This window comes from Fistularia commersonii, chromosome 32 (assembly GCF_037954325.1).
Source record: "Fistularia commersonii isolate RoL2024-O1a breed Wild chromosome 32, RoL_Fcom_v1.0, whole genome shotgun sequence".
NCBI classification, from domain to species: Eukaryota; Metazoa; Chordata; class Actinopteri; order Syngnathiformes; family Fistulariidae; genus Fistularia; species Fistularia commersonii.
In genome coordinates, this window is record NC_141315.1 from 8,540,385 (window position 1) to 8,563,852 (window position 23,468).

Below are 23,468 nucleotides of genomic sequence, written 5' to 3' on the forward strand. Positions count from 1 at the left end.
CCGAACACCGTTTTCTCTCCGAGGCACAACTTTCCACCCCTGGCTTCCGCTCTGCTTCTGAGTCTGTCGACGCCTTATATAAGACGAGGAGAGAAAGAGAGAGAAAAAAAACAAAAAAAAAAAACAATAAATATCATTGCTAGAAGTCAAGATTTCCCAGATTGAAAATGCAAAGTCAATCCAGCGGGTCGCACTGAGATAGAGGATCCCCGCCATCTCATGACGCTATTAGCAACTTCGCCCGTTTTCTCGGTCTCGTACCATCCCATAATATTGTCAGAAAGCTTCGCTAGGCGAACGCAAATGCAGAGCGGTTTCGGCTAAAATGCAAGGGAGGGTCTTCAGCTGTAAAACGATTAATTCCTTCATTAAATGACGGTACTACAGTGAGCGTTCCAAGAACCCCGAAGAAAAGTGAATTTCCGCAATCATTTCGATGGTTTTTCCAGATATGTTAACCTTCGACGAACCTCAGTCAAGCCTTTACGAACCTCCCGCAAACTCTTATCAAGCTTCACTGTCCCGTCCACTTCGGCGTTGTGAATTTCAGTTGTCAAAACGCCTGTATTATCGTGGACGACCGCGATGTTGTTCCGTTTGAGATCTGGCGCGGGTACGACGGTAGCAGCGACGGTTCACGATGCTAGCTATCTTTGTTTTGCAAAAGGAGATCTCGTATTCTATTTATTTTATAAAATTAATTTTAGTTTAATTTTACTGTATTTTTTTCCTGTTTTTTTTTTTTTTTTTCTTCTTAGGCTAGAACATGGCTATTTCATCATAAAAAACGTTCAAATACTGCAAAAAAAAAAATTGAATTACAAAAAAATGACTTTTGCAGTCAAATATCAATTTGTATCTGCATGCACTTTTAATTCATGCCTCATAGTTTAATGTTTATTGTAGCAGCACATTATTATTATTATTATTTTGTTCATTTCAGGACACGGTAGGATGGTGAGAAACGTCTTCTCCGTTCCTCTATATGTGCAGAACATGAAAATTGATGATAAAGCGGACTTCAAGCGTTCACCCTCTCATTCTTTATCGTACGGAGACAAACAAAGCGAGGATGAGTAGCGACTTCATGATTAAAATTGACTTTACAGGGGAGTTAAATCAGAAAAAAAATATTAATAATTACGAACATTAATTAGTCATTTAAAATTCACTTCTAAAAGTATAATTATAGATAAAATTATTGAAAAAATATAATTAAATAGAATAGACTGATGATGTCTTTGGTTAGTACAATAAGTAATTTTTTTATACTATTTTGCACTCCTTATCTTTCACTCGCTACTTAAGACACTTTATAGTTTATTTGTATTTCTTACTCTCCCCTTTTTTTTTTTTTTTTTTTATATTTATACAATTTTCTAAAATTATTTATGATTGTTATATTTTTTCTTGTAACTCTGGCACGACAATTTCCTTCAGGATAAATAAAGTTGTTCTTATTCTTATTCTTAATTGTTACAAGCCGACTGCATATTCTATTCAAGCTGTTAAACGCAGCACCGGATTGCATGATGAGGGTGTTTGTTATGTAATCGAGTGAAACTTTCTTAAATGTTATTACATAACGCCTTGTTGTTACGAGGCTCCTGACGCGGCTCTCTTTGCCAGAGACCTTTTATTTTATTTTTTTTCATCACGTCAGACATGAACAGAAGCAGCTCGAGAGGCGTTAAACAACACACTTCCTGTTGGCTCCCATTTGATCAGGACCGCATCGATCAGCCTTTAAAGGTGTTACAGGCGGGTTTGTTTCCTCGTATTTCCTGCGGAGAGACGCATTTCGCGATTTCTCTCTCTCCGGACGCCGCTTCCCGCTGAAGCCCCGCGATTATATCCCGCCTGATCTCTCTTTTTTTTTTTTTTTGACACCATCAGTTAACGGCGCTCACCCCCCCCCCCTCACCCGAATCTGCCGAGTTATTACTCCACCTGCATCCCCGGGCACGGAATACAAATGGAAGTAATAATAAAAACCCCTCTAGTGTTGATTTTTTTTTTTTTTTTTTTTATGCAGCTCCCAGCTCACCCAAAAAAAAAAAAAAAAAAAAACGTTTTGCGTACGTGAGCGGCGGAAGGAGGGGGTGACGGAGACAAAGCGAGGGAGAGCAAAAAGACGAACGAGGGAGAAAATGTGTTCGCAGTGCGCGGGTTTGCCAGAGAGTTTGCGTGAGTAGATCGGGTGGGTGGCGGATCTTGGAGGTGGGCAGGCAGGAGCACAAGAAGGTCCATTATCGTCTGACTCACTCTCCTCAAAACGGCAGCAGCCGCCGATGGTCTGCATCAAAAGAGGCTTTGACTAAACCGAGAGAGAGAAATGGTCGATTGGTCGCCGCCCGCCAACCCGTTGGGGTCTGTTTGCCGGCACCGACCGGTGAGGACCACGCCGGACCCTCCGGGGTACATCCGGGGTCCTTTCGGTGTTCTTGCGTCCTCATCGTCCATTCCTCGAGCCGTGAGTCTCTACAAAATGTTGTTCTTTTGGCGGTTTTGTAAGAACTCAGGTAGCGTAGCTGCTTGGTGATTGGTGGAACCCGTCAGATGGCTCTTAGGGGCGCCGTTTTTTTGGATACAGTCACGTGGACTAGTTGGATGCGTTCAGAATCGGTGAGAAAAAGAGCGACAAAAGTCCGGGCTCTTCTGGCCCGCTCGGGCTTGCGGAGGAGCGTCAACGTTTTGGTCAAAATAAGTCTAGGGTAAGCTAACGGCTAACGGGGTTCTTCACACCGAGAGAGAATTAAAAACACTTCGACCCGTGCGATATTCCATGGTTGTTGTTCCCGCCGTGCAGATCACGGATGCCGTGGCGACTTCGCTCTCGGTGTTGTCCGTGCCGTCTTCCTCTTCTTCGGTGATTTGTTTTTCAGCGCGGCGCTAAACTAAAAGGTTCCCCCGGAGGAGGCGACTTCCTGGAACCAAGTTTGAGCCGGACACGTCTTAGAAATGAGTTCTTGGAACTGTTTGGTCCGAACGCGGCTACTGACCTCTTATTAAGGTATAAAAACCAAAGCGTCAGCTTATGACGTGATGTTTTTGAGGGAACTGATGTCCACAAACAGGGATGGCAGGTCTCAGGAGGCGTCGACAGCGGCATAAAAAGTTCTTTCCGGAATGAAAAACCCTCAACCCACCGGTCGGAATGGCTCGTCGATCCGCTCCCACTGCGTATTAAACTCAGACTGATCGTTCGGCGAGCGGACGATCGATAAAGCACCGGGCGTCGCGGTGGCGCGCCGTGAATAATGCAACGGTTTGTTTAAAAGCTAAATAATTGGGTTTTTCTGGGTTTAGCGCCGGGCGAAGAGGAGGACGCGATGAGCGGAGAACGTCCTAATTGTTTACTGACAGCGGCGGGCAAACGTTGCGTTCGGGGGGCAAATGAAGCGCGGTTTAGTTACCGGTGCAGCTAATCGCCACTTAAGGTCGGCGCGGGCCGTGCACGTGAGCGGGGATGGTCAGGGAAAAGCCGTGCGTCGGGCCTGATTTGCAATTTTGTAAAAGAATGCAAGACCTCCTCGTCATTTATTAGTCAACAGAAGCAGACGGGAAGCCGACGCTGCCACAAACTGAATATTTAAAGCAAACAAATAAATACAAATTTATATCCGGTGACGAGAGCTAATTTGGGTTCGGAAGGTTCCAAGAAGTGCCCGATTCAGTCCGTTTCTTTGCGGAAAACAGCGATAGCATGAAAAAAACGGCGCTCAGCGGAGCAAACCAATCACGGGCGTTGGTTAGAAGGTCAACCAATCACCGACGTCCAATCGTTCCTGCGGAATTGTGAACAAAACGCTGGTTTCTCAGAAAAAAGGGCGCGGCGGAGAAGCCGAGGTGACAGGAAACTGTCCTCGTTTTGCCCACGTGAGCGACCCGAGGGCCGGCGTTACATCACACGCCACGTCGGAAGAATCGAGGCGCCGCTGTTACTACGGGAACCACCGATTCACGATGACACGGTCGGCTATTTTAGGCGCCCTGTTGTTTTTACAAATGTCTGCAAACGTTTATTTTCAAGGAAGAATGTATCGGTCGCACCGGTATTTCATTCATCCGCTCAAATATACTAGAGTAACATTGACATTGAAGAGCGCGTGGATGTAGATTGATCAACGGCGATCGGTTTTCGGAAACCCTGATCAGGTTTAATGATTACTCCAGTATCGCTATTTGTAACGTCGCTATCTAGACGACGACAGTTTTTGCGTTCGAATGCAAGTGACTGACGGGAAACTCCGTTTTCTGGAGAAAAGCCGAATCCCATCCGATGGCTTAACCGAGACATCGACGGATATCAGCGCGACCCTGAATGTAATAGATTACATTCTGTTAATTCCGATAGAAGGGAGTTCTATCCTGCGTTCTCCGCGGGGAGAAAGGTCGCCCGGCGTGTCCTTGTCCTCCTCATCCTCTCTCCGGGAGAACGGGCGCCGGCGGAGCGCTGACGCTGATCCGAGGAGGCAGGGAGCATGCAAGGATGCAGAAGGTTGGCGTGTAAACACACTTGGCCGGCCTCTGAGAGGAGGAGGGTTCAAATCAGCCGCTCCGGCGGTGACCTGCCGCCGCCGCCGCCGCCGCCGCCGCCGCCGCCGCCTTCAACACTCTCGGGGGAATTCACCCCGAGCTCGCTTTCCGCTAAGTGTCTGTTTTTAAACGGCGCTTATTAAACACCGAGGTGTCCGATCGCCAAGGGCGAGGGGACGGATGACGTCGTGATGTCGGCGCCGGATCGGAGCTGGGCGCGTCTAGACGGGAGCGGCGTGCGGCGGAGACTGAGCGCGCTCAGACTGAGAATGTTGAGCACCAAGACAAATTTTAGTCAAGTGGTGATTCAATCTGACAAAACGCTCTTTGTGCACTCCCCCCCAGTCGCTCTCGCTCACTCTCGCCGTTTCCAAAAAAACACAGACACGGAAGACAACAGCTGACAACGCCGGGTCGCTCGGCGGCACCGCCGGCGTGCGACGACATCTTTGCATCCGCACGCCGCCGCCGCCGCCGCTCTGAACGCCTCTCAGCTGCGGCCGACCGCCGGTCGCATCTCGACAGTCGCCCCCCGTGGCTCCGCCGCCCTCCAGCGGAGAACAAACAGCTCGACGGCGGTCTTTTGTGCAGGAAAATGACATTCACGCGCTCGGTCAGCCGTAGTTGTTGACGCCGCGCTCGACTTGACAGCGGCGAGTTCGGTTTATTGGACTTCCTGGAGGTCAGGAGGTTAACGCCGGGAACAGAACCACAACGTGTCTTTGTGTCATTCAAACTCCATACACGCTGTTATATTTACATATATATAGTTTTTGTGTTGTATTTTATCAGGGGTGGCAATTATTTTGGCCGGCGGGAAACATTTCTTAATTCATTTTTATGCAGGGGCCAACCAGCTATCATGTAAATTGAAAAAAATGAAAATTGCAATTTAAATATTTACATTTTTTCGCATTTTAAAAATCAATAATAAATGTACCCAAATTATTTTGTATGTAATCATCCATACATAATTGAACAACAAGGAGTTTCTAAATTCAATATTGATTGAAAATGCTTAAATAGTTTGATAAAAAAATGAATATAAGAAAATAAATTTAAATTTTTTAATAAGAAAAAGTTTGGCGGGCTGGATAAAAAAAAAAAAAACGGTCCTCAAAATGCCATCACTGGTCTTACGACGACAACTTTTGCTGTTTTAAAAAAACAAAACGAAACTTTACTTTCTACAAAATTTTTCAATACAATTCTCATCATTATAATTTTATATGATTCCATTATCATTATACGTCATATATTATTATTTTCAAAATACGGAATTTCAAACTATAACTGGAAATGTAAAAACAAATAAACAAAAAACATGAGTACTATTTTGCCTATATCCATTGATCTATATATAGACACACACACACATATATATGTATATTTATGTCTATCTATATATTTATTTTAATTTTTTCCCCCCATTTTTTTGGCCAAAATCATGGTAAATATCCTTATCGCGCCGTTGACTGCAAGAACGACCTCCAGGCTCCGAACGCTGTTGTCTAATTGACCTCTCATCTGGAGATAAAGCCGATATTGTGTTCCGTACTTTGGCCCGAAGCCGAGGAGCCGCCGCCTCGCCGCCATGAATCGGAGTCTTTATTAGATTACAAAAGGTATGAATGAACCGGATGCACATGTGTGTGTGTGTGTGTGTGGAGTTACACCTCAGAGACCCAACCTTACCTCTCAGGTCCTGCCCGGAGCGACCCGGCCCGCAGGTGGTGCTCTGTCTGGGCATACGCAGCGAGGTGCGTAGCGGCGTGTGTCTCTGCTCATCCAGATACGCCAGGTCCTCCAGGTGGGCCGAGCTGGTGGCTGCGGGGGGGGGGGGGGGGGGGGGGGAGCGGGAGCGCCGGTTAGAAAGAGCGACCTCGGAATAAAAAAAAAAAAAAAAAAAAAAAAAGAAAAACAACCAAAACAACACGGAGGTTGCGATCGACCCCACACGGCTCTGTCCTGGAATCCCCTCTTTCTCGGTGTCGGTCACGCGGCACGGAGGCAGATGCCGTCCGCTCCCTCTCAGGATTAATTAGCTCGGCAGACAAATGTCTTATTCATGAAGCGAGCGCCGTCTGACGCCGGCCGACGATTGTTCGCGCTGCGCCGCCGCGCCTTCGGGGGCGGAGGCTCGGGGCAGGGAGAACGGTAAATGAGATCGGACGCCGTCGACGCGAGTAAGCGACAGACTCCCTCCTCCGCCCCGTCGGGCGTCAGGGGTGGAATTTCGGAAGCGGCGAAAGCCGGCGGCGGATTAAGGGGTTTCGCCGGGCGCGGGTTCCCCACGGGCCGGTTGCCGAGCGGTCGCAGCCGCCCTCTGACGAAACACTTTTCTAACACCAACCACCGTCTTGGTTGCGGTAATTTGTTGTAACCTGGAAAAGAAACTCCACTGGATTTGGAGTTCATTTCTCGGTATAATTACACAACCTCTTTACAATTTTTTTTTTTTTTTTTCAAGTAATTTCCAGCCAACTTCCGGGTAATTTATTTTTATTTTCCAGGTCGTCCGTTCCTGGGATGATATAACACGATCATGTTACTTCTGTTTTACTATCTGTTCCTCGAGACCTTTTTTTTTTTTCTTTAACCCTTGTATTGTCTTGCGGGTCAAAAGTGACCCACTACCATGTTTAGCTGTAGAAAAAAACACCTTAACCTTTTTTTTTTTCGACTTGAAATTTTATGACTTTTCCGAATAAGAAAAAGTGATATTTCTTTTTTGTTTATGTTTCCATGCGGGCTGTACACCACTAGGGTACAAAGATTGTGTTATGGGTCATTTTTGACCCGTAGGACAAGGGGAGTAAACACAATGTTAAGATCGCACAAGGGTTAAGAGCTGCGCGGTCCGCACAGGTGGGACGGGATGTCGGATCACCGGGTTTTTCAGCGTTGACTTGGAACTATTAGAATTCTGCGTGATTTTTAATGTCATATAAAAGAAATAAAGGAAAGGCTTGTTATTGGCTTCACGGCCAGAGGAAAACAACCGATCGACTGATCTAGCATGTCTAGCATGTGACCGCGCGACGCTTTCTCGGAACTACAAGCGGAGATTTAACAACCGACAAAAAAAAACAAATTAAAAATTAAAAAAAAAAAAAAAAAAAATCCTGCACACCGGTGCTTTTAGGAGTGCTAACCGCATAGAGAGCGAGAAGCCGCAGAGGTAGCATCACGTGACTTGACCTCAGAGAAAGTTAAGATTCGTCCAGCGCTTCCGTCCGCTATCGATCGATCGAACCGCGGTTTGGGGAGCCTCTACCTGCGGCGCCGGGGTCACGCCATGGATCTCCTCCCTCCGGTCACACCCGTAAATCCTCCGGGCGGCGGCCCGACTTTCACCGGCGGCGCGAAACTCATCACCCTTTCCGATCCTGCTCCCGCTTCAAACAGCAGCTTCAATGTGCAGCATCAGGGAAGCATGTGTCGCCCCTCTGTGTGTGTGTGTGTGTGTGTGTGTGTGTGTGTGTGTTGCTGACTAATAAGAGTCACGCTAGCCGTGAACCCAAAAAGTGAGCCACATGGGTTTCCCAAAATGGAGGGAAAATGGCAGCTGAGAATGCCGGAGGCTCTGCCCTGGTGGGAACGGGGGGGGTGCCGGTCATCCAACTGGGCTAAAAACGGAGACAGTGGAGTCATTAATCCGACGCTAAACCGCGGAGGAACGGCCCGGCGGGGGGTTCTACGGAGACGGGGAAAAAAAAAAAAAAAAAAAAGGCTTCCATTTTCCTCCCTTTCAACTATGTTTGAATATGAAGACTGGAAATCTGTGTGCTCATCATCTCTATCTGCAATGCAGCAGGCTGCGTGAGATCACACTTGCAGCTCCTGTGCCAATGCGCTGAGACGGCATGAAGAGAAATAAACGCGGGGAAAACAGTGCGGGAGAGGCGAAGTGAAACAGAGTTTTTTTTTTTTTTTTTTTTTTGTGGTCATCGGGGAATTTAGGCACCGACGGTGGCGTCTGACGTTTCCATTTTTTTTTTTTTTTTTTTTTTTTTAATTTTTTTTTTTTTTTATTGCGGCTTGCATCGGTTGTCGCTGCTAAAAAAAAAAATAAAAATAAAAAAAGCCGCCGCCGCTGTTCTGAGACGCTCACCATCTCAACTCCTCCAGAGATGACTGGAGATTATGAATAATGGAAGTCGGTATTTAAACAGTGATAGTTCTGCGTGTGCGAGCGGAGGTGAGACCGGGGACGGGAAGTAAATCTGAAGGAAAATGAAAGGAGGGGAAATCGATGACACTTGTCCACCCCCGCCAAATCTGAAAAATGGGCTCGCGGCTGAGCTGTTATCTTAATATAGGGAATTTAGTGATTATAGCATGGCAATGTACCCTAACAGGAGGCCGAGGGGAGGGACGTCTTCTGCAGCCAGTGAACAGCCAGTTCTTGGAGTTGGTTTGTTGGAAGCGGGAAAGATTGGGCAGGAGCGAAGGGAAGCGAGCGGATCCAGAACGCTGCGCTCGCTGGTTGGCGCCTCCCACGGGGGGTCAAGGGAAGCAGGAACACGGAGAGAGGAGACGGGAGGGGGTTTATTTGAGGGCTGGCTTGAGAAGCCCTGGTGCAAAGAAGGGCTAACGGGACCTAAACTGGCTCAAAAAAAGCAAACATCGCTGCCCAGAAGGGCCAAAAACCGGACCGCCGGACAATGGAAGCACGTAAGATGTACATATCTATGTATTCATAGTTTTTTCATCTAACATCTTGACAAAAATGGCAGCATCTACAATGTGAGTTTCTTTTTTTTTTTTTTTTTTTTTAAATTAAAACCACTTTGTGATTAAAATTTCGTGAATCCTGTTATTTCTGGCAAAAGGTCGAAAGCAGAGGTGTGTCAAACTCATTTTGGTCCAGGGGCCACATCATTTGATGTCAAGAGGGCCGGACAAGTAAAATCATAACGTAATTACTTAGCCAAGTAACACTAAGTCCAAATGTTTCCTTTGTCTACGAAAAATCTTGCTATGTAATGAACTGTTCCTTTAAAATATACACGGCAAACAACCTGAGATTCATGACGTAAGCGCAATTTCAACAACACTATGCCTCAGTTTTTGTGCATTTTGTTGTATTTTTCACCGAAACTCACTGCATCCACACCGAGCACACAGGTTTCTTAATAACCTCAACCAACAAATAAGAATTGGTCCATTTATATTGGAAAACCCGACACTCCATGTCCACTATTGTGTCCTTTGACAATAACATCTTGCTGTTGAGGGTGTCGGGGCCAACGGAAAAGCGGGTACATATCGAACAATGACACAAAATGCTATTTTCAGACCCGGATGCCACATTGCTGCCATCGGCTGCAAGTTTTGAGTCCCGTATTGTTGTGCTATAAGAGTGAGCCGCTAGCAGACAATACAGAAACTGCATTTTATTTTAAAAAAGTCTTCAAATTGTAGATTTATTCCACAGGCCGGATCGGACCCCCTGGCGTGCCGATACGAGCCCGCTGGCCGGACGTTTGACACCGAAAGCCTCACAGCTGCTCGCTCATCGCTAATGGCAGCTGATTGATCCGTAAAACTATGACTTTATCAATTCTCAGAGATCCTCCGAGCACCGGGTCAAGGACTGGTGTCGTCGTGGAAACAGCGAATGAAACTGGAATCGGCAAAGAAGGAAAATCAGTCGATAACTGTTATTTTGGGGAATGTCCGCCGATTCATTGGGTATCTTCACGTTGTACCGGCCGTGACAAGATGAAGAGCAGCCTTTTACTCGCCCGTCGACGGTTTACCCAGAAAAAAAAAAAAAAACAGCGTTCACTCTGTGGCGATAAAATTCCCAGATGGCGCCCTGCCCTTTTTTTTTTCTTCCTGCAGGCATTGAGAATGCAAAGCCGACTTCACACTTGTCCAACACTTGGCACTGCAGCGAAATAGCGAAATGTTGCGAGCATCATTTATGAAATATTAAAATAGCCGGGGGCTATTGTGGTTATCTTTTTTAAAAAAATCTTCGGATTTGCATGTAGAGCACATTTGTCAGAGCAGGCCAGAGCGCAGATATCATCGGTCACACCGACGCTATGGGAGCCATCGGTAACTCAAATCCTGACCGAACCCCAAAGTGTGCGATGCACCTCCAATCAAGTTTGGGGTCTTGACAAGAGTTTTGAAATTCCACTGCGCTCAGATCAGCGGAGCTCCACAGGCCTCACATCTTTAAAAACTTAATGGGTCTGCTGCTGACATCCCGCCTCTTTCCTTTACGGCTCCGAGCAATTCCACTGCCGGCGCTCGGGGATTGTTTGGACGTAATGGCCCGTCGGTCCCTAAATATTATGGATGCCGAGATTCCCGTTAGCGCGGGGACGATAAAGTTCATGACGCGATAGCTGCGATAAGTGGCCGATTCCCATCCAGTCATGTAAAAAACCAAGGCCGGAGGCCGAGCCGCGAGTTTCAAACGTCTCTGAGAGGCCGGGGAAGCACAAGACGCAGATCGTCGTCGAGGACACCCAACACGTAGCCGAGCCGCCACGTGGTGATGAAAAAGTCCTCGGATTCCGACACGTGTTCATGTTCCCATCTCGCATATACACTGCTCAAAAAAATAAAGGGAACACTTAAAAAACACATCCTAGATCTAAATGAATGAAATATTCTTATGAAATACTTTGCTCTTTACGCAGTTGAATGTGCTGACAACAAAATCACACAAAAATGATCAATGGAAATCAATTGTATCAACCCATGGAGGTCTGGATTAGGAATCACACTCAAAATTAAAGTGTAAAAACAAACTCCAGGCTGATCCAACTTTGATGTAATGTCCTTAAAACAAGTCAAAATGAATCTGTGTTGCTTCCTGAGTGGACACTATGATTTCACAGAAGTGTGATTGACTTGGGACTTACATTGTGTTGTTCAAGTGTTCCCTTTATTTTTTTGAGCAGTATATTTATCGGGAAAGTGTTGTTTCATCGTTGTTTTGTGCCAAAACAAATATTGCGCGGGAACAAGTTGTCGAGCGAACGAATACGTTGTAACCCGGCGCTACGCCAGGAAGACGGCTTCGCTTACGTTCGCCCATCGTACGCCATATTGGATTCACTTTCTCTCATTTGTCTTGTTTTTTTGGAGACTTTCTCCCTTTATTATGGATCCCAAGTCCTTTTTTTTATTATCTTTTTGTTTCTCAGATTTTCTAAGTCTGAGATGACAAACACAGGTACTTCTGTACGGTATGTGAGTTCAGACTTGCGAAAATCGTGTAAGGTGTTTAGGTGATCCTCGAGTATCCTGCTACCGCGGTAATGATTTGCCGCTTTCAATAATCCCGGTGAGAACCGTTGAGAGTGTTCTGTGAAAAAAAGAACGATATCAGGAGAGAATTGTGGCTATTTTTGTTGTCGCTCTGAGGACAAACACTCTGATATCAGACAAAGGGAGAGGGAAAAAAAAAAAGAAATTAGGAAAATATTTACGAAACTGGCTGCAGCGCGAGAAGATCGCCGGTTCAAGAGCCGCGGTGTTTTCCGTTCCTTGTTAGCACGTTAGCCTCAATGCCTACAAACGTAAACGCGTATTATTATTTTTTTTTTGACAGCTTAGCATCAATGCTACAAAGTATGCAGAGATAAGAGAACGTTTCAACAAGGCGCAGCTAAAGGCAAACACACCGTGGACGTCATTGTATCTGCACTGCGACTTCAATAAAATTGGTCTCCTGCAACGTCTGCAGTCCCAGTGGTTATGAACGTTACGGCCGTCTTGGATAAGAAACGTCGCCGGGTTCGATTCGGAAGCCGAATATCGACGGGTTGGGTTGCGTGCGAGACAGGGATTCTTCTATTTACTGACAAAAGCGTGGATCTAGCGGTTCATTTGCCGGCCGGCAGCAGAGCTTCGCCTCTCTGCGGCGTCTCTGCTGGACATTGATTTTTGTTTTGTTTTGTTTTTTTTTGGATTGAGGCTGCAGCAGTATCGGTTTATGGCAGCGATACCTGGAGCTCCCTGGCCTCTTCCCGGAGGCCGTGCTTCTGGGGGACCAATAAAATATCCGAGCCTGCCGCTGTTAAATCACAGAAAAGGAGGCGACGCGAGACGGCGGCAGGAGAGCCGGGACGGCTCCACAACACCAACACCTTGAACAGAAAATTTGGGCGAAATAATTTTCTTCGGCCGTTTGCAGATGCGCATTTATTTATAGGAGGGCAGTTTATTTACAGACGCAGGACTTACTTCACTGTTTTCATTTATTTACACTTAATTTCTTTTTTTCTTTTTTTACCTTAATTTACACTTGATTTTTTTTTTTTTTTAATCTTATTTTTATTCGATTTTATTTTGTATTTTATTTCTATTTTACCTTTTCTGTATTTATAATTTCCCTGTGTCTGCGTGGGTTTACTCCGGGTTCCCGTGGTGCAAAAACATGCAGGTTAATTGAAAAAAAATTGGGAAAATTGCCCAGAATGAGTGAGTGAATGGTTGTTTGTCTATATCTGCGTCCCTGCGATCGACTGGCGATCAATCCAGTGAGTGCAGGAGAAGCGGCAGGAGACGGGCGAATTGATAAACTACTTTCGGCGGAGGAGAACTTGCTATCGGTGTGACCAGAGATGAGCGAGTGGGTCGTTGCACTTTGCGGTCTGCGCTCACTTTGCCCGTTAAGCCGTTCATTTCTTTCATTCGTTCGTTATCCGTGACGTTTATCCAGCGCTAGGCAACCGGGGACGTAGCCCGGACAGCCTGTCAATCACCGGCCCGCTCATGGAGACATCCGGCCATCGACTTTCTCATCCTCGCCTAACGATCGTTTCGTCTTCGATTACCCCGTCGGCTGTTTTAGGGCCGCGGAGGGATGACGCCGACCTTCTCGCTGTGGCGGCGTGCGACTTTCCAGAGATCGAATAACAAGGTGAAGTCGATGCCCCCCCCTCCGGAAAATGGTTAAAACTACTGAAAATAGCTCTTTATTTCTAGCTGGAGATTTTTTTCCCCCCCAACATTAGATAGTTGGATTGACCGTCATTGTCAAAATGGCGCTACATCACGAATCGTAATTTCGAGAAAAAAAATCTAGATTCTCCCACGCCAGCTCTTTAAGATGAATATTTATTTATTCTATATTGCTATATTTTCCAGTTACTCGATTTTCATCTGACGCCGCCAGATTCTCCGGTTTCCAAAAACATGCATCGGGTTCATTTGAAACCTGAAATCGAATAAGAGGGCGAATGATTGGTTGGCTCTACATGCTTCTTCCTGATTGGTTCAGGGTGAACCCCGCCTCTCGGCCAATGACGGCACAGATAGGCTCCAAAACCCCGGTATTCAAGACAATGACTAATTAAAAGAACTGGATCATTGCGAAAAATAATCGAAGCGAAACAAAAACAACGGTTAGCCTCGCTGCTACACCGGAGGCCAGATTTGATTTGAATATCTTTTTTTTTTTTGTTAATAATGAGCTCAGTCAATGTGGCGTCCAAATTTAGCGAAAGATACGAGTCTGGCGGCGTCACTGGCACGGAAACGAGCAAGACGGGTGTTTTCGTCACCGACATTTTCACACCGGAAAGCGTGTTAAAGCCCCTCTCTCGCTCTTTCTACCCTCTCAGGTGAGCGGCGTGACGGGAGGGAGAGCGCAGAAACTCTCCGCCTGCATATCTATCTTCAGCTCTTCCAACGCACTTGCCTTCATTAGGTAATCGAGTACCCCCTTCCTCACGTCTCTCTCTCTCTCTCAGCCCTTCAAAGAGGTGTCTCTCTTCCCCGGGGAGGATAGAAACGGCTAATGCCCGAAGCTTTTGATGTTCTGCTGCCGCCGCCGCCGCCGCCGCTGTGCGAGCGCAGCCAATCCGCGGCCTGCGTTCGCCTCAGTTTTTGTGGAGGAGAGAGAGAGATTATGAAATTCTCTCCTGCATGAATCCATCTCTAATGCGCGGCTCTCGCTGTGTGAAATTCGTCACCTTCTTTGGTTCATTATTTGGCGGCGTATCGCACATCTCCGTCGCAGCCGAAGGGTGCGGAGGTGGAGGTGGAGGCGGGAAGAGGAGGAGGAGGCCGCCGTTCACCAGGTTCCACGTCCTCAGATTACGCTTCAGATTATTGCGTTGAATAATTGGATTAAATGTACAAGAACAAGTGGGTTTCCTGAGAGACGAAGGGGATGCCGGGACTGATCGATGATTGATTTTGATGATTGATTTTCCAAGACTTTTTTTTTTTTCCCCCAAACCTACTTTTGGGTTATTTTCATTTTTTTTTTTTTATTACTTCTTAACTTCTTCATCTTTCTCCCTTTTTGACTTCTTGTAAATTTCTATTTTCTTTTTCAAATTAAGTTCAGCCAATTTATTTTTTATTGCTAATGTTTTCAATTAACTTCCAGCATTTTAAAAAAATTAGGTTATTTTCTTTTTCTTTCTTTTTTTTTTTTTAATTATTTGAAAGTCTTACTCTACTCTCTTTTTTACAATTCGGTTGACTTCTTGCAAATTTCTGTTTTCTTTTTCCAATTAAGTTCAGACAATTTATATTTTATTACAAATGTTTTCAATTAATTTCCAGCATTTAAAAAAAATTAGTCTCTTTTCTGTCCTTTATTATTTGACAGTCTTACTCTACTCTCTCTTATAAAATTTGGTTGACTTATTGCAAATTTCTATCTCATTTTTCCAACTCAGTTCAGCCAAATTTATATTTTATTACAAATGTTTTCAATAAATTTCCAGCATTTAAAAAAAAAAAAAGGGTTATTTTCTTCTTTTTTTTTAATTATTTGAAAGTCTTACTCCGTTCTCTTTTTTAAAATTTGATTGACTTTTTTTTTTTCTTTTTATATTTAATTCAACCAATTTATCGTATATCTTATATCAATAGACATCTCTTCTCTTCTTGTTGCAAATGTTTTTAAATTAATTTCCGGTATTTTACAAAAAAAACAAAAAGAGCAAAGCTGATAATTCTAACAGCTTTTGTTAATTTCCCATTAATTTTCATGTAAGTCTTATAAACAACCTTAAATAGCGTTACTTTCTTTTCTTTTCCACGTGTTCCAGGTTATTCCCGGACACACATCATTTGTGACACCTGTTTCCAACAGTGGGAACGTGCACGCCGTTACCCGCGGATTTATCTTACAACCTCGGCGGCCCGACGTGTGAAAACTCAAACAATTGAACTCGTCTCTCTGGTGAAATATCCTCCCCGAGGCGGGTTTTACTCCACCGAAGACGCTTCATCCTAGTTTGAATTCGCATCCGAGGCTCGTGGGAGTCTCAACAGAACATCCCATAAAAATCACATCCTGGGTGCCGCATAGGACGCTCGGGATGGAGGAAAAAACAAAACCGCTCCGTCCGAGGAGTCGCGTCTACTTGGTGACAAATTGGTGGAAAATTTTGTTTGCAAATTTTGACTTTGCGAAATTTCCGCAGCAGGTCGATTTTACGATTTTTAGTGATTTTTTTTGCAGTAATTGAATTTTTTTTTCCGTGATGAAATAGCCATATTCAAGCCTAAGAAAAAAATAAAATAAAAAATACAAAAATACAAAAAAAATTAGTAAAATTTAACTAAAATTAATTTTATATAATAAATAAAATATGAGATCTTCTTTGCCGACATGCATTCTTAGAGGAAACGGCTTCTCCGACATGACTCATGAAGACATCAACGGCTTAATAAACGAAACTCCCACGAAAAGTGAGGGTAATCAGTATTGGGCAAAACAATTACGCAATAGGTAAAATCAGAATAAACATATTTATAAAGCGCCTTTCAGCAAAGGGCTTCATAAAAGGGGAAAAAGTGATGAAATAGAAAAATACATTGTTTATCATTCGCCAATCCGCCGAGGTTGGACGTTTCCATTTAAGCTACTGCGGGTTTTCTGGACTGCGGATGGAAACCGGAGAACCCGAGCAGGCGGGAGAACATGACTCACGGAAAGCGACGGAGAATTAATATTTGATGAATTAACGCTCAAGCTGCTTTTTCTGCCTTTCCTACGACAAATCGGACGTCAGGAAGACCCAAATTCCCCTCAGACGTCGGGGCCGTTGGGCTAAAAATGTGAATGCAAAGGACAGCGTGGTCCCTGAGGGGGGCGCCATCGAATCAGGAAAAAAAAAATCCCCTTCAATATATTAAATATATTAAAACTAGCTCTTAGCTAGAAATGGAAAAACTTGCATGGATTCAAATGTAAAGCAATGTACTAATAAGCCCCTCCCCTCTCCTCCAGCTGATTGATACCTGCTCACTATTAATTATTATAATCATTAATTCACTCATTTACAGGATTTTTATTTGGTGGTGAAGGTATTTATGTTGAATTTCAGATTTTTTTTGTTTTTTTTTTGGGTGATATTGGAAATTAAACGGTAAAAGTGACGCTGTTGGAGGGGGAGCACCTTCTAAATATTGTGCCTGGAACGCCGCATTGGGTTTGGTTATTAGATCATTTGGAGGCCAAAAGAACGACCAAAACAGCGGAAAATCAATGTTTGAAACGACAATTGGATGTTCGGAGGAGGCGGGGCTTTGTTCGCTTGACGACACAATGTTAAAAATGAAATAGAAATTGTCAAACATGAAGATAAAGAAAAAAAACCAAAACTTTTTCCGGTGTTTTTTTTTTTTTTCGGTCACATCAGGATTCACCGGGAAGGGGGAAGAAAATCATTCAGGGCAGAAAACAAGCCGGGAAAAGAAACCTCGAGAGGAGCGGAGAGGGTTGGAGGAGCCGCAAGAGGGTCAGAAATGCAGAACGTCATGTGACCGAACGCCAGCGACCGGATTGGCCAAGAAATGGCGGGATCGTTGGATCTGCTGCCTTTCCTAAACATAAACTGACACGTTCCCCATCGGATTTTCTGGAAATCCTACAAAAATCCGAATAACTTTTTTGCCGCTTGAATGAATGATTCATTTTCGTGATAATTTTCGTAAATTTCCCATTCTCATTTATTTTATCATTATTTTTTTTTTTAATTAGTTCATGTCAAATTGCTAATATTTTTTAATAAATTTCTGTTAATTTTTTTAAAATTGAACATGAACTGCTTTCCTTTATTCTCCTTAATGTCACAAATTTATTGAATTGCTTTATAATTTTAAAGCAATTTTCGGCCCCTTAAAAAAATTCAAATTAAACAACGATTCACGAGGTAATATAGAAAGTTTAAACGATTAGCTTATAATTTAGACCACACTGCTAATACTACTGCTACTATAATAATGACAAAATTAATAGCAATAATGAAATTAAGAACTCTTAAATTATACAGAACTTTTTTATGTCAAATGCTAATATTTTTTAAATAAATTTCTATTCATTTTTTTTTAAATTGAACATTAACTGTTTTTTTTTTTTTCTCCTAAATGTCACAAATTGCTTTATAATTTTAAGCTAATTTTCGGCCCCTAGAAAAACTTCAAATTAAACAACGATTCACGTGGTAATATAGAAAGTTTAAAAGAATTAGCTTATAATTTAGACCACACTGCTAATACTACTGCTACTATAATAATTTCAAAATTAATAGCAATAATGAAATTAAGAACTCTTAAATTATACAGAACTTTTTTATGTCAAATGCTAATTTTTTTTTAAATAAATATCTGTTATTTTTTTTTTAAATTGAACATTAACTGTTTTTTTTTATTCTCCTCAATGTCACAAATTGCTTTATAATTTTAAGGCAATTTTTGGCCCCTAGAAAAAAATCAAATTAAACAACGATTCACGAGGTAATATAGAAAGTTTAAAAGAATTAGCTTTTAATTTAGACCACACTGCTAATACTACTGCTACTATAATAATTTCGAAATTAATAGCAATAATGAAATTAAGAACTCTTAAATTATACAGAACTTTTTTATGTCAAATGCTATTTTTTTTTAATAAATATCTGTTACTTTTTTTTTAAATTGAACATTAACTGTTTTTTTTTATTCTCCTCAATGTCACAAATTGCTTTATAATTTAAAGGCAATTTTTGGCCCCTAGAAAAAAATCAAATTAAACAACGATTCACAAGGTAATATAGAAAGTTTAAAAGAATTAGCTTTTAATTCAGACCACACTGCTAATACTACTGCTACTATAATAATTTCGAAATTAATAGCAATAATGAAATTAAGAACTCTTAAATTATACAGAACTTTTTTATGTCAAATGCTATTTTTTTTTAAATAAATATCTGTTACTTTTTTTTTTAATTGAACATTAACTGTTTTTTTTTATTCTCCTCAATGTCACAAATTGCTTTATAATTTAAAGGCAATTTTTGGCCCCTAGAAAAAAAATCAAATTAAACAACGATTCACGAGGTAATATAGAAAGTTTAAATGATTAGCTCACACTGCTAATACTACTGCTACTATAATAATGACAAAATTAAAAGCAATAATGAAATTAAGAACTCTTAAATTATACAGAACTTTTTTATGTCAAATGCAATTTTTTTTTAAATAAATATCTGTTACTTTTTTTTTAAATTGAACATTAACTGTTTTTTTTTATTCTCCTCAATGTCACAAATTGCTTTATAATTTAAAGGCAATTTTTGGCCCCTAGAAAAAAAATCAAATGAAACAACGATTCACGAGGTAATATAGAAAGTTTAAATGATTAGCTCACACTGCTAATACTACTGCTACTATAATAATGACAAAATTAAAAGCAATAATGAAATTAAGAACTCTTAAATTATACAGAACTTTTTTATGTCAAATGCTAATTTTTTTAAAATAAATATTTGTTTTTTTTTTTAAATTGAACATTAACTGTTTTTTTTTATTCTCCTCAATGTCACAAATTGCTTTATAATTTAAAGGCAATTTTTGGCCCCTAGAAAAAAATCAAATTAAACAACGATTCACGAGGTAATATAGAAAGTTTAAAAGAATTAGCTTATAATTTAGACCACACTGCTAATACTACTGCTACTATAATAATTTCGAAATTAATAGCAATAATGAAATTAAGAACTCTTAAATTATACAGAACTTTTTTATGTCAAATGCAATTTTTTTTTAAATAAATATCTGTTACTTTTTTTTTAAATTGAACATTAACTGTTTTTTTTTATTCTCCTCAATGTCACAAATTGCTTTATAATTTAAAGGCAATTTTTGGCCTCTAGAAAAAAATCAAATTAAACAACGATTCACGAGGTAATATAGAAAGTTTAAATGATTAGCTCACACTGCTAATACTACTGCTACTATAATAATGACAAAATTAAAAGCAATAATGAAATTAAGAACTCTTAAATTATACAGCACTTTTTAAATGAAGTGCCTGTTTACATAAATGTTTTATAAAAACTGCTCCGCGCTGTAATTCATGATTAATTCAGTCAGCCAGAGGGCGTTTGCGGCTCGTCCGCATAGCGTTCTGCACGCCGGACGCGATGATTACTCCACTTTTCTGCGTTACAGACGGATGGGATTACACACCGGGACGGGACGGGAACGTTATTTCCGGCTCCGAGGAAGCATTTCTGTACCGTCGGGGGGAGGGGGGGGAAGGTCGGGTGGGGGAAAAGACTCACCGGCCACAGAGTTGGGACGGGGCATGAGGTACAGAGGGATGGAGTGGGCGGAGTGGGAGGACATGCTTTCCAGGTTGCGCTCGGGGATTTTGTTGAGGCTGTAGGTGGAGGCGGTCATGTTTTCGTCCACCCGGTACAGGAACGAGTCCATGCCTGATTTCTGCGACTGCCACAGCTTCAGGTTCCCCCGCGAGCCCTCGCCGTATTTGCCGCCTCGCTCCATGTTCTCCGAGTAGCTGGTCAGCGTGGCTGCGGCAGAGATGGAGGACACGCTTTCAGTCACAGAAAAATTTAAGAAGTCAGGGGAGGTTTATATTTCAAACATGATTTTTTTTTTCCCGGTGGTTCCCTGCAACTGGACGGCCTCGAAGGACCGGATGACAGACGAACGGCATCTTGGTGATTCTGAGATAAATAAAAGTAAAAGAAAAAACTGTAATAAAGCATAATCAAGTCAAAGGGCTAAACCTTCCCGTTCCCTGAACAATACCGGAGATGCATTATGATTTTTTTTTTTTTTTAAATTCTGGCCACGTCATGGTGATTTGTATCAGACTTTTTAATTCCTCTCCCTTCAGCCGCAGGGAATCTCAAAATCTTTGTACTTAAGACCTTAAGACACTTTATAGCCTTGACTTGTTACTTAGACACTTTATACTTTTAATTGTATTTTTATTATCCCCCCTTTTTTTATACTGTTTATACAATTTCCCCAGTATTATCTATTATTGTTATGTTTTACTTGAAACTCTGGCACAATAATTTCCTTCGGGATAAATAAAGTTATTCTTATTCTTATGCTTGGAACGTGACATTCTATTCCACCTTTCTGCAGTCTTATCCGAAACGCCTCCTGCAAAAAAAAAATCCTGGACACACCCCATAACAGAATAATGGAGAAAATATTAGGTGAGAGAAAAATAGATGCAGAATGCAGCGTATTTAACCCGGTAGGTGTTGGTATCTGCTTTCTGGTTTTCACGATGAATTTAATATGAGAGCTGCAAACAGTTGTGTCTACCAGAAAGTTAATATTCCTTGGTTTTTTTTTTGTTGTTTTTTTTTGTGAAAAACTTGAAAACCGTTATTTGGTTATTATTTATTTCATAAATAGTGTTATTTATTTCATTAATAATGATATTATTTATTTTCAGATTATTTTTTTTCCTGTTAAGATCCCAGAAAGGGTTAATTTTTGGTTTTGTGTGGCTTTCCAGAAAAAACAATAAATGTTTACTTTTAGACACCTCTGCGATCCTGAACCTACATTTTTTGCATTTGGTCTTGATTAATTGTTCTTTAGCGTTTTTTTTTTTTTTTTGCAGTATTTGAATTTTTTTTTTTTTTTGTGATGAAATAGCCAGATTCTAGCCAAAGAAGAAAAAAAAAGTAAAATTCAATTGAAATTCATTTTATAAAATAAATAAAATAGGAGATCCCCTTTGCTAAACAAAGATACTCAAAGGTTAAAGGAAGGCAGAAGTTTTGCTTAAGTTGGCTGCCTTCTTTTTTCTTTCCATAAATACTTTCTAGTTATTTTACATTTCATATGATTTTGAATTTAATCATTTTACTGTACATTTTTTATTGTGTTTCAATGTTTATTGTGCGTTAAAATTATCCAAAAGTTTTTCTCGCGTGCATCTGGGGGTTTTATACAGTGGTTTTAAAAAAAAAACAAAAAAAAACAGGGAAATAAATGAAAAAGTAACTTTGCAATGTATTTTTTGCTTCGAAATTTGAAAACAAAATTATTTTTTTTAATGAAAAGGCGTCTAGTGACATTGTTAAAATGATTTTTTCTTATCTCTATAAAATCCACAAAGACGATAGCAAAAAAAACGAAAACGGACAAAATTAAAAAGATTGATTTAATAAACAGAATAGCCTTGTTAACATTATACCTCCTTTCATACATGCTACCAATACATTTTCTAATAAATCCTTGTGGCAAATTTTTCCCACAGTGACAATATTTTCTCTTTTAACTCAACAATATTTTTAGGGTTTAATTTCATCAATTATTTTTCAATGATTAATAATAATTTAATTTAATAAGAAATTCATTTTTAATATTGATTTCTTTTAGAGGAACAGCTCATTACATATAAAGATTTTTATAATTTACCTGTTTACCTGCATTACACTAAAACAAAGCAAAAATTCATACTTAGTGTTTCTAAATACCATCAACATTATTACGTCTCTACATCAAAACTTGCGCGAAAATCGGACGATAGCGAAAGCACTCGATCTTATTCACATTAGACGCTTCTTGCTGTTCCCTTTCAGGAAGACTCTTTTTACGATCCCATTGGAACTCCTGACGTGCGGTCGGTGGACTCGTAACCGGATACCTTGCAGACGATGGAGTGCCATCTTTAAAATCTACGGTGGTCACTGGTCGGCTGACCAACATCAACACTTTCGCCTAAATAAATCCGGAGTCAGCTAACGGCTAACTAGCATTGCAGGCGGGAAATGCTGTCTTCGGTTATTATTCCAGAACACGGCAACTTTGTCCTCCATGTTGCCATTGCAGAACTCAAAGATCCCCCCGTAGGAGGCCTCGCTCCCGGTACCGAGTTCAAGCCGGACACTTGGACGAATTCTTCCAATTTCTCGTCAAAAATCCTCTGCCGGTTCCTTGTTTTACAGAATAAATTAGATTTGGACGCGACTATTTCCAAAAGATAGCTCCTTTCCATCGTCGCCTAAATAAATTCCGCCTTGCACGGGTTCAGGTTGGGTGTTGAGTTATTTTCCAGTGCGCATTCGCCTCTGTGAGTTTTGTATTCAGCCGTCGCCGTGACGACGAAGCATCTTTGACGAAGGCATCTTTGTTCCGCGCGCAGGTGTGTCATACGCTCACGTTAGCTACGCGCCGCCGCGCCTTTTTCCCCATTGCGTCTGCTTTCACACCCATTTACCGAAACCCTTCGCGGCGCGGCGGCGGCGTGCGTTTCGCCGCTGTTGCCTAGAAACGACGCCGGCAAGCGATCCGGCAAACGCAGGGCACGTCGGATCACTTTTCCCCCTCTTTCTTCCTCACGCAGGATGTTAGCGTGTCAACGTAGATCTCAAAGTGGCAGGTGAACACGACACATCGGCTCGAATTAAATTTACCCGGCACGCCATCTCACACACACACACACACACACACACACACACACACAGACGCTCAGGCAGTTTGGTTAATAAGTAACCGCTTGATTATTTCTTTTCTTACACTTTACTAAATAGACTAAATGCGTCCCTGACACGAAGAGGAGTGCGTCATTCTAGTTTTCTCATTTCTATCAAAATAGACACTGCTCCGAAAAATAAAACTTAAACAACACAATGGAACTCCAAGTCAATCACACAAATTGTCCGCTTAGGAAGCAA

At 41.9% G+C, this 23,468-nt stretch overlaps 1 protein-coding gene across 12 annotated transcripts in view; it reads right to left on the reverse strand.

Moving 5' to 3' along the window:
• tanc2b (tetratricopeptide repeat, ankyrin repeat and coiled-coil containing 2b) overlaps window positions 1–23,468 on the reverse strand; it is a 180,379-nt gene that overhangs the window by 30,340 nt on the left and 126,571 nt on the right. For 11 of the 12 annotated variants that reach the window (XM_086139432.1, XM_086139436.1, XM_086139435.1 and 8 more), the window contains 2 exons: window positions 20,082–20,330; window positions 6,235–6,366 (listed from right to left, as the gene is read on the reverse strand). In XM_086139432.1, coding sequence (XP_085995558.1) covers window positions 6,235–6,366; window positions 20,082–20,330 — 381 coding nt within the window. The remainder of the gene's footprint in view (window positions 1–6,234; window positions 6,367–20,081; window positions 20,331–23,468) is intronic. The other variant, XM_086139437.1, reaches the window with a different exon arrangement.